This window comes from Asterias amurensis, chromosome 7 (assembly GCF_032118995.1).
Source record: "Asterias amurensis chromosome 7, ASM3211899v1".
Lineage (NCBI taxonomy): Eukaryota > Metazoa > Echinodermata > Asteroidea > Forcipulatida > Asteriidae > Asterias > Asterias amurensis.
In genome coordinates, this window is record NC_092654.1 from 11,914,266 (window position 1) to 11,926,633 (window position 12,368).

Below are 12,368 nucleotides of genomic sequence, written 5' to 3' on the forward strand. Positions count from 1 at the left end.
CGGGCCAGCTCTGTTGGGGATTTTTGGGGGGCATACTGACTGCGCTGTCCTGCAAGCAATGGTTTGCAAATACCTACTGGCGTTTGAAAGCTGATATTATACTACATTGAATAAGAAATGCTATTAGTATTACCTCATTCATGTAGCAGCAGATAGTTGTATTGCATTCAGCTCAGACCGCACGGCGAAATCTTGACATACGAAACAACATGGCAGACGAACACAATCTTCCACGCACGACGAACCTGATGATGCATGCAATGGCCGTGAGTTTTGCCCACGTGCACATAGACCATAGACATTTCGCGCCAGATTACCAGTCATTTACCAGCAATGATTATCTTTCATAAACCGGGTACCAGTTAAATTATCATCAACGGCTCTTGCATGTATCTTACGAAATGTTTCATTGTGATGTCAAACTTCGCAGAAATTTTTTATGGATTACAATACTTCAAACTATTATTTGGAAATAATAATTGGCCATAAAAAATTCGGTACACCGATTTGCAGTTGGTAAAACACTAAATCCTTTATCGAACAACAATGCAATAGAAACAAAACTATAAAAGAGACGTCCAAATAATTTCCATCAAAAGAGGGCGCTATTTCAATTTAACGGTGAGCACATTTTCACAGAAAATTTCCCTCGACCGTAGTATTGACCTATGTAGGATTGACCTATGGAAATACATTTCTGATTGAAGTAACTGAGCTCAGTATAGTCACATTTTGTGCTGCAAAGCGATCACCTTACTCAAGACTTGAGGGGGTGAGGTGGGATGTAGGATAATTTGTGAGTGGATGTCAAGACCTGCAGCACTCCTGGCTCTAATCCACTCATCCCATAGGTGCATCTTGCCAATAAGTCAGTTACTACAAATTAAAATCTTAGGTTTCCTATAATTAATTAGCAGCCGACACTTTCATTGGTACTGGGCATTGGGCAAGACTTTGAACTCTAGGACAAAACAGCATTCGTTTTGAGCCAGATGTGTGTGGAATACCTACCTGTACATATCTCTTCTCCAACCAGTAATCAGTTGAGATATGGAGACTTAAAGACAGTGGACAATATTAGTAATTGTCAAAGACCAGTCTTCTCACTTGGTGTATCTCAACATATGCAGAAAATAACAAACCTGTGAAAATTTGAGCTCGATCAGTCCTCGGAGTTGCGAAATAACTATGAAAGAAAAAACACCCTTGTCACACGAAGTTGTGTGCTTTCAGATGCTTGATTTCGAGACCTCAAGTTCTAAACTTGAGGTCTCGAAATCAAATTCGTGGAAAATTACTTCTTTCTCCAAAACTAGGTCACTTCAGAGGGAGCTGTTTTTCACAATGTTTTATACCATCAGTCTCTCCCCATTACTCGTTCCCAAGTAAGGTTTTATGCCAATAATTATTTTGAGTAATTACCAATAGTGTCCACTGTCTTTAATTTGAAACAAAAAGAGTCTTGCCAATCAAGACTAAATGGAGCAAGTGGGTGTCAGCAGCTGATGGGCAGTTCAATCGAAATCATATGTTGTCATATTGTTTGGTCCCTTTTGAAATCTAGGATTTTGGTTTAAAATGCTTATCTTTTTATCAAAACTATTGATGAAACAATTAAATCATACCTTCCCAAATAAGAACCCAGCAACCCCACAACGTTTCTCTATGTGCACTTGAACAAACAAGAAATCTCTTTTTAGAAAACAAATTATTACAATAGATGGCTGCCATTTTAAATAACCATGCAGCTGAACATCCTCCAAACTGCGAGAGACTTTGGGTGACTCTAGGTGGCAGCAGATTCACCAGGTAAATCCATTTTTCTCTGTAATGTGCGCATGCTCAGAACTACCAAAGTCGTAAACAATTGCAATTTACCTGGTAAGTCTGCTGATATCCAGCGTTCCAAAGTCTTCCATTGACAGGGAGGAAAGCCTGTTTAGAAAAAAAAACTAACTAATGAGAAAGTAATGGTCTACTGAGAAGAGACGCTTTATTTGCAAAAGTTTTTTTTTAGCCAAGTGCCACAAGCTTTACATCCCCTATGAAAAGATACTCCTGTTAGATCTACCATCCTAAGTTCAGATATCACTTCTATTCCTACACCCCTTGTGTATTTCACTAACCGTATGTGTAAATCATCGAGCTTTGGGGTGAACATAGGGTTGAAACTTTGCAGGTTGGAAGAATACTTATAAGACCGATTGGCGATCACACCATGTGAATATCTATTATTGAGCAGTGTTGGTTCAGAAAACCGCCGATTCTTTTCAGAACCAACACTACTCAAGAGAGATTTTCACATGGCGTTAACGCCAACCTCTTTTAAAACATAGGGTTGTGTTGGAACATTGGGATGTCATCGGAATATAGAACATTCACCATCAAGCAATTTCCTTGAAGAGGCGTTAGAAACTTTATAACAGCAAACTCAGATCTTTATACTTTCAGTCAACCCCTGGTACAGTACTTATATTTAAATGTTTTCTACAGGATTGGCAAGCATGAAAGACATCATTGTTTATTTCAGTCTGAAAGCTTTGAGGTTTGTACCGTTACTAGAAACATGTTTTAGTAGTCGAGAACTGTATCTGAAATCCCTAAAAAATGCAACACCTGATTTTGGTTGTTAAAACTAAATGATGCTGGAAATTGAGCATGGTTTTTCACTATTTTCTCCAAACTTATATAGTTTGTTAAAGGAACACGTTGCCTTGGATCGGACGAGTTGGTCAAAACAAAAGCGTTTGTAACCGTTTTTTTTTATATAATGCATATGGTTGGAAAGATGTTTTAAAAGTAGAATACAATGATCCACACAAGTTTGTCTCGAAATTGCGTGGTTTTCCTTCTACTGTGGGAACTAACACGCTCGGCCATTTATGGGAGTCAAAATTTTGACCCCCATAAATGGCCGACGTGTTAGTCGACAAGGTAAAGGGAAAACCACGCAATTTCGAGGCATGTTTGTGTGCATCATTGTATTCTACTTTTACAACATCTTTCCAGCCATATGCATTTTATAAAAAACGGTTACGAACGCTTCCAAAGACCAACTCGACCGATCCAAGGCAACGTGTTCCTTTAATTGAAGTACTATATCATGGTTGATCACACAAAATATGCAAAATGTCTGTGTGACTGTTTAGTCAGCTCTACCAATCCAGTACTAAACCTTTAAAATTTGCAGAATGTTTCTGGTGGGAACACCATCTTGGTCCAAACAAAAACATTACTGCAAGTGACAACAACAGAAAAAAGAAAAAAGAAAAAACACAAGGACAATTCCAACCACACACTTAATAAAGTAAAACATTCAATCATGGATACTGTTTATAAATCTGCTGGTTTATTGTGATATTCTCTGTAGTGAAATCGTTTTATCTCCCATTGATAGCATTATTACTGTCCCATGAGTGTTGTGTTTGACATCAAGTAGGTTAACATCAAGCTGTGTAAATCCAGTATGTAGTCCTAGATAACTCTAAAACTGGATCATCTGGCCCTGTGGTATTGAAGACAAGAAAATAAATGGAATTAGAAGTAGTTAAAATTAAAGGGAATCAATGTGTGGTGAAGAGGTTTTCAACTAGTGGTTGAATCCCAACGAGGCATGGTTCTTGATAATTTTCTCGGTCAAAAACATCAACACTTTTTGTTCAAAAAGTAAAATAAATGCAAAAATTATAACTGTTAAATGATTTCTTTCAACACAACACCCCTCCAGCTATGAAATGGTAAGGCCCTCCGCCGCCCTCCTGTAAACAACTCCTTATAAGGGAATGCTGCGCGTCGCTTATCATGATGTGGCACAACTGTTACAGCCGTTGCTCTCGACCAATAGGAATGAAGAAACTTTCTTATAAGAACAGGTGCAAGCTTGCGTGTCACGACCATGTTTCAACACTTTTTACTGGTCATAAACACATAACACACCCACGTGATGCACTCTCCACCAATAGGAATAGCAAAACTGCCTGAAGTATTTATGAATAGCTGTTAAAGGGTCTGTGTACTTTTTTTAACACATAACTCAATTACGTCAGTTCTTTATTAAACCCAAACAGTTTGAAGATAATGATAGTAGAAAGCTTCCCTTAAAAATTGTTTGCTGAGGTAATGTAGTTTTTGAGAAATGAGGAAAAAACTGTCACGAAAATAGTTTTCGTCTCAGTTTTATCATGTAAAACGTAAATAGTTACCAGTTATAGTCAACTTTAACTGGTTAACAGGTTCTACATGCTAAAATAATTTTTGTCACACTTACATGACAATTATTTTGCGACTTGTTTTGATGTGCATTTTGAAAAGTATGCCAACTTTAGAGCACTGCTTTCCAAAACATTGGCATGAACAATGGTATGTAAAGGCACCCACAACATTGTACCAAAACTCAAAACTGGTATAGTACCATTTTCATAAACAAAACATACAGAACAAAAGCAGTATTGTAGCCACAGTGGGCGGTGCCAGGCACCCAGCACTCCGAGATTGCACTTCAGCAATGATGGCCCCATATTTAAGTACGAATAATTTTGTTGAACCGCTCGCCCTTGGTGGACTATAAATTGGTTAATAGAGCCCACCACTGAAATTGGTCCATCTACAACACTGTTAAAGGCAGTGGACACTATTGGTAACTAATCAAAATAATTATCAGCATTAAAACCTTACTTGGTGACGAGTAATGGGGAGAGGTTGATGGTATAAAACATTGTGAGAAACGACTCCCTCTGAAGTGACATAGTTTTTGAGAAAATGTAATTTTCCACGAATTTGATATCGAGACCTCAAGTTAAGAATTTGAGGTCTCGAAATCATGCATCTAAAAGCACATAACTTTGTGTGACAAGGGTGTTTTTTCTTTCATAGTTACCTCGCAACCCTGAAGTTTTCACAGGTTTGTTATTTTATGCATTTTATGGTGATATACACCAAGTGAGAAGACTGGTCTTTGACAATTACCAATAGTGTCCACAGCCTTTAATAAGGAGTAGGATTATTCTAGCATCAGAGAAAGAAATGGTCCAGACAGAAGAACGACTACTTGCCTTTCTCTTCTTGTCTCCTCCCAGCTCAAAATGCTTGCACCGTTTGATGGGAAGCTGCTTGCGGAACTTGCAGTCTGTGCATTCCATCCTCAGGACGATCTTCTTTGTGGTCTTGGCCTGTCAACAAACAAGAGTTAAATTAAATATTAATTTTTTGAAACAAAAACGGACACTTGTATCATTGTACAGTCAACCCTCCCTACAGGTCACCGTGGTCCGTTGGTGAAAACTTCAGGCCTTGCAATTGCAAGTTTGTTTGATCTAATTCAACGTTGCTGGCTCGAGTCCCCCAAGCTAACTGCTGATTTTACAATGACTAGAATAAGTATTGTCGTCTAGTTACTGAATCACAATTTTTGTGAGTTCCTCAGAACATAACTTTCTGTTGTAAATTGTGATATTCGCATATTGTTTTCGATATATTAAAATCAAATTTGTATATCTAGTAATGAGCTGGATCTATTGCATTATCATGGTAAAGATTAGCTCTAAATGTATGTTTAAGGTATTTTCAGGAAAAGTCCTTTTTCTTGAATACGAGTCGGGTATGGTATACTTAATATAAAATATCTGTCACAAAAACCCATAAAAGCATACTTCTGAAAGGCCTGTGGTGATGACCTGTGTTTGGCACATCAAAATGTTTGCGTACAACATACACAGAAACCATGGCCTTAGTGCTCCTTAAAAAAAATTGAAATCTTTCCAATGGAAGTATCCTTTGCAAAGATGAAATACTAGGCTAGGTACAAACAAACCTCTGGTAAACCCTAAACAAAATTGTGCATGGTTTTTCTAAAGCTATTTGCATTAATCTTTTTTGTGCGTTCGTTCTTTTCTGTGTCATCGATTTAGTTGCTATCCTGGCCTGTCGATGGAACCATTTATATTTAGTTGGTACTAACCTTCTTGTGAAACACAGGCTTGGTCTGGCCTCCATATCCACTCTGTTTTCTGTCGTAACGCCTCTTTCCTGTAAATTCATCAAATTATGTAAGTAAATTGTACAAATAAAATCCCAAACTAATAATACTTGAGGATTCAAGAAAGCAAGATAATTCAAAGGCACCGGACACCGATAATTGCTCAAAATAATTGGTAGCATAAAAACTTTATTGGTAATGACCAGTGGAAAGCTGTTGACGGGAACTTTGTGGGAAACGGCTTTCTCTGAAGTAACGTATCATTTGAGAAAGAGGTAATTTCTCACTCAAATATTAAAAGTCTTCTCGCTTGAAGCCTTTTTAGGCATCTCAAAGCACACATATTTGTGCAACTAGTGGTTTTTTTCTCTCTTGCAACTTCGATGACCAATTGAGTCAAAATTTTCACAGATTGTTATTTTATGCATATGTTGGCATACACCAAGTGAGAATACTGGTCTTTGACAATTACGCAAGGTTTCGGTGCCTTTAACCAGTTATGGCAGGATAATGCTAAGTGCCAATAGCTTCTGTGCGTAGTTGGCGGAGTCACCACGTAATAAATCTCTTCAAGAGTTTTGCTGGTTCTAAGAAGAAATGGCGGCCTAAAGGCAGTGGACTATTGGTAATTACTCAAAATAATTATCAGTATAAAACCTCACTTGGTAACGAGTAAAGGTTGTTAAAGGCAGTGGACACTATTGGTAATTACTTCAGAGGGAGCCGTTTCTCACAATGTTTTATACCATCAACCTCTCCCCATTACTCATTACCAAGTTAGGTTTTATGCGAATAATTATTTTGAGTAATTACCAATAGTGTCCACTGCCTAACAACCTTGATGTTTCCATCACTCAGTATGCAGGCGGTCAGAGCACAGTTATCGAAATGGTGAGTTTGTTAAACCACTGGTTCTTCTCTGAACCACCACAGCTCATAAAAGATTCATCTCAAGTTCTATCCGCAAACCTCACTTGATTGTATCTTCACCATTCAAAGTTTCATATCCTTTTAAAATGTTTCTTCCCCCTCAATTCGAAAGGGAGAACATTTTGATTTGGTACCTCGATAACAGATTGGGAAGTTTTATCGATCGAGAACCAATCACGTGATATAATACAAAGACACATGTTACATGGGTCGGCGGCCAGGCAACAAGGTGACGTATACCAGGATACATAACCTTGGTCATTCCCACTGTTGATCATTTCCAGCACCCTGTATGATACGGTCCTACTACTTGCAGTCAACTCAACATCAACACGCATGGTACAGTCAACTCAGTCAACACCTCCCATATGCATTTAAAATCCACAAAAGAAGCATCTGGAACTTTAAAGTATTAGTTAAAGGAGAAGTTTCCCAAGTTTGAGGTTACATTTTTTGTTCTCACCAGAAAATATCTTTAAGTAGCAGAATACAATTGTTGCACGCTGTGACGGGATCCATGGTGTTTTGTACACGCGAGGGGGAAAATGGCACCCGAGGCGAAGCCGACGGTGCCATTTGCCACCGAGGGTGTACACAACGCCATGGACCCCAGTCACAGCGTGCAACAATTGTTTTGTTATACCTTGGTAACATTGTTATTCCTCTTCTCGAAGTTCTGTTGTCATCTTCAAACATTATTAAGACGGAGCAATGCATAGTTCAATCATGGTTTAATAAGCAGACGAACAGTTCAAACAAGAAACAATTCTTCACATGTTGATCGAACCCGCGTGTGTTTCGCACAGCGCTTGAAAACGGCGGGAACGGTCAAGGTGATGTACACCGGGTGTACATCACTTTTCATGTTACCCGGCGCGCTGTGCATTTCGCGGAGCGCGCATTATTAGCCATGATACATGCGTATTTGTTGCACGGCACGTGATTGGTTCTCCACCAATCAAACTTCACAATTTGCACAGAGGTATAACAATGATGTTTGCTGTCTTCTTGCCGTTTTAAAGAGCTTGTGCAATATGAATTGGAGAGCACCTTTTTCAGCCATCGGCTATGTTGCTTAGACAAACATTCTTCGCGAGAAAAAAACTCCATTTTTATAACTGAAATCTAGCCTCAAACTTATGAAAACTTCTCATTAGGTATTACCTAATAATTCCAAGATTCTTTTGTGGATTTTAAATATACATTGGAGGTGTTAACCCCGAGTTGTCGATACCTAACGTGTTGAAAGAGACTTGACGGCAAGTAGCAGGAACCGTACGATACTATAAATAGGCCTGGGTATGAGCGGAAAAAGGGTACAAGATTGTAATTACGGTGCTTCTAGGTAAATTGATACATTTCTCTGCATCGTGCTTTCGAAAATAGTGGTTTAACACAACAACTATTGCAACCTGTGACGAGGTCCATGGGTGTTTTGTACACCCTTGGGAGCCAGACGGCACCCTTAGCTTCGCCCTGGGTGCCACTTTCATGTTTGCCCCCTCAGGTTTACAAAACACCATGGACCCCGTCACAGCGTACAACAATTGTATATTGGATTTACCTTGGGCGTAGAGAGAAGCCTTGCCAGTCTTGTACTGTGTCACCTTGTGCATCTTGTGGTGACCACACTTCTTGCAGAAGGTGCGTCTCGCTTTAGGAACGTTGACCTATGATTTAAGAGCAGCATATGGGTTGAGAAATTAGTCAATTATTGGGAAAGGCACTTTATTTTACCCCGAAATATTAGAGTGTCGTCATCGAGGATTACTTGGTAATAAAAACAAAAACCTTCCACCGTAAACGCTTTTAGAAATCAGAATCAGAATTGAACATTGCGATTGAATACTTTTAACTAAAATTGGTACTTGCTTGTTGTTTTCAAATTTGCATTTCTTTTTTTTTTCTTCTTGTATATTTATGTCTCTATTTATATTTTAAAAAAAAAATTACTTGAAAGTTTGCTTGAAAGTAATTACAATATTAATATTTTGTACGTAGGCTTGCTACTTCTCAATCAAAGACAAACCAAACAACAACAAAACAAAGACAAACCAAACAACAAAACAAGTTCAGCAGGATTGTTGCCAAACGCAAGATGATTTTGAACAAATTACAGCATTCAGGCTATCTGGATTGACATTCATGATCACCAAGGCGGACCGGATGGATACGACACGATGACGTTTAGAAAAATTCAGCGGGCAGGCACCAAACAAAGATAGGATTGGGTTGGTCTTGACTCTCTATTGGTACCCTGAAATGTTGGTACCTCCACTTTTTGATAACCCCTTAAGCATGAGTTTTTTTAATGTTTATTTGGGTTGGGGGAAAATAATAACGGGCGATTTTCCACACCAGGCCGACTTTCTTAAGTTTGAAAATTTATTAACCCTTATGATGTTCAAACTTCAACAACGCCAGCACAGTTCCCTGCCAATTTCACAACCATTCCATGGCTAATAAAACCAAAAGCTAATGTAGTAATTTCTGAGATAATTTCAAGGAGATGGTGGCCATTTTGACATGTATTTACACCAAATGTCCTACGTACATCATGTACACGAAATCTTAGTTGCGTTTATCGACGAATTACCAACCCATCGAATCAAATTTAGCGAAAATATTTGGCTTATTTATTGCTCAAGTAAATAAATCATACATTGGTGTGATTAAAATGAACATTTAGTTCAAAAGCTTGTCAAGATGCAACGGATTGTTAGTGAAATTTTATTACGACTCTCACCATTTTGATCGCTTTGATTGAAAAGAGGGAACGAGGTTGACCAATTTTCAACCTTCATCCCAGCGCTTTTGACGACGCGACGTATTGCGCCCCCATTTGTTCAGTTATAACCAACGTCAGCGAAGAGCAACAAGAGTGAAAAGACCATAGGTCTTGTTTTAACCTGTAAATCGAGGACTTCTTCTTGATCTCCCATTGTTTGGACTTTCAGTAGGTCCCTTTTTTTTTTCTTTTCTTTTTTACCGACGTCCCCAATATTAGTACACGAAAGTCAAAACACACGGGCAGCCTATGACACGCTTACACAAACATGGATTACAAAACATCTGGGGACAAGAAAGAATAAAGTTAATAAACACAGGGAAAGGATGACCAGTGGTTTGGGAAAGAGAAATCAAGTTTTCCCGGAAGCTTCACTGTTTGGCTATCATACCAAGGGCTACATGTCTTTTTTGCCTCGTAATTTGTTCAATGTTAGGCCCAAAATATGATCAAAAGAAACCTCAGTAAACCTTCGGTGATTTTTTCTTCATTTTGGCCATTAAAAAATTGCTGACCCTGTCACGTTTTTGCTCAGATTTGATAAAAAAAAATTATTTGGACTTACCCTGATGATTTTTCTCTATTTTGGCCTTGTAATGAAAATGATGGAACAACCCCTTGCGATTTCAATTTGGGTTTTTTTGCCTCAAAAATTTGATAAAAATGCCAGGTCAACTCGAAATTCCAACACCTCACAAGCTGGGTCAATATTGCCATTGGGTGTGTCCCTTTAAAAGGATCTGGGTACTTTGTGTAGGACACAAAACACAACGTCCACAGACTTACATTAAACTTTGGTTGGAAGATAATAATTGTAGAAAGCCCCCCCCCCCACCTTTGAATAATTATTACTTAGGTGCTAATTTTGAGAGTGAGTAAAACGAGTCTCGAAATTTATTTTGGCATGTAAAACGTACTTTCGTGGCATCGTTTTACCCTTTTCTAAAAAAATAATCATAATACACAGCACCTTAGCAAGTAATGTTAATACACTGGACACTATTGGTAAATTGTCAAAGAAGTCACTTGGTTTATCTCAACATAATCCATAAAGTAACAAACAGGTGAAAATTTGAGCTTCAATTGGTCGTCGAAGTTGTAAGATAATAATGGGAGAAAAACACCCTTGTCACACTAAGTTGTGTGCTCTAAGGGCAGATGCTTGATATTGAGACCTCAAAATCTAATTCTGAGGTCTCGAAATCAAGTTCGTGGAAAATTACTTCTTTCTCAAAAACTACGTCACTTCAGAGGGAGCCGTTTCTCGTAATGTTTTATTATACTATCAACAGCTCTCAATTACTCATTACTTATTTTTAGTAATTACCAATAGTGTCCAACGTCTTCGAGAAGCTTTCAACCAACATCTATCTAAGTCTGTGCACATTGTGTTTTGTGTTACAAAAACTGAGTAGTACTAGCATACTCCAATCCTTTAATGTTAAAGGAACACGTTGCCTTGGATCGGTCGAGTTGGTCTTTGAAAAGCGTTTGTTATAATATCAGGGGTCGAAATTGCCACTAGCCCGCTAGCCCGGGACTACCAGATTTACAGCCGGGCTACTCATTTTTCCAGTTTGATAGCCCGACGGGCTAGTGGAAAAATAATGCAAAAATCATCATCACAAACAATAAAGAACTATGTTATTGGTGTATTGTAAAGTTTGAGCCGTGACGCGAGACATAATGTGTCTTTCGGGCTACCAAAATCTAATCAGGGCTACTAAAAATTATTGGTCACTAGCCCTGCTGACTACCATGGAAATACACTTAATTTCGACCCCTGAATATGCATATGGGTAGAAAGATGTTGTAAAAGTAGAATACATTGATCCACACAAACATGCCTCGAAATTGCACGGTTTTCCTTTTACCTCGTCGACTAACACGGTCGGCCATTTATGGGAGTCAAATTTTTGACTCGCATAAATGGCCGACCGTGTTAGTTCGAAAACCACGCAATTTCGAGGCAAACTTGTGCGGATCATTGTACTCTACTTTTAAATTATCTTTCCAACCATATGCATTTTATAACAAACGGTTACAAACGCTTTTTTATAGACCAACTCGTCCGATCCAAGGCAACGTGTTCCTTTAACTACCTCAAAGTTTCACTACCCGATGGGTATAGTAACAATCCGTATCGATGCGTAGGCTGATCATCTCTTCCTCTCCTAGACCACTCGCCATTCTATGTTTACATCGACTCCCCCACGCGAAATCCTATTCAAACCCCTATGCTAGCGCGACTATATGATGAGAAGAATCCTCCTACACATTCCCCTACAGGTTTAATTGTCATGTCAACAAAGTTACAGTTTCACTGGATTACTTCTGTCATTATGATAGCGTGTGATCCGGACATTGACCGACCATAGCCCGTTTAGAAGGATTATACTTTGGAATATTGGACTAATAATGGAAGCGTTACTTAGAGACAAAGGACACCTTTTAGTTTTTGAAACAGAATGTATTATATAGGGCCTATAATAATACAATAAAATAACGCGCGGTTGAAAATAATAAGATGTTTAAGTGGTCATCAAGTAGCGTTGATTTGATTTCATGAGGCTTAGACTTTTATTCTAAATATACTGGTTGAGTATTTTTGAATAATTGTTTCGAATAAAAGCATTAATTTATATAAGGGGACTAAAATAATAATAGTGGGTGCAC

The 12,368-nt window shown here is 38.4% G+C and overlaps 2 protein-coding genes across 33 annotated transcripts in view; both read right to left on the reverse strand.

The window, feature by feature from the left end:
* The window catches only part of LOC139939519 (CUGBP Elav-like family member 1), a 122,328-nt gene extending 122,057 nt beyond the window's left edge, over positions 1-271 (reverse strand). For 31 of the 32 annotated variants that reach the window (XM_071935488.1, XM_071935492.1, XM_071935501.1 and 28 more), the window contains exon 1: positions 134-271. The gene's annotated coding sequence lies outside the window, so the exon portion shown is untranslated. The remainder of the gene's footprint in view (positions 1-133) is intronic. The other variant, XM_071935489.1, reaches the window with a different exon arrangement.
* Positions 272-3,327: 3,056 nt separating this feature from the next.
* LOC139940031 (large ribosomal subunit protein eL42-like) lies at positions 3,328-9,697 on the reverse strand. The gene is made up of 5 exons (XM_071936228.1): positions 9,651-9,697; positions 8,469-8,574; positions 5,957-6,024; positions 5,052-5,168; positions 3,328-3,505 (listed from the first exon to the last, which is right to left on the reverse strand). Exons 1-5 carry the CDS (start codon positions 9,651-9,653, stop codon positions 3,485-3,487), a joined length of 315 nt encoding a protein of 104 aa, XP_071792329.1. The 5' UTR covers positions 9,654-9,697; the 3' UTR covers positions 3,328-3,484.
* Positions 9,698-12,368: the final 2,671 nt, after the last annotated feature.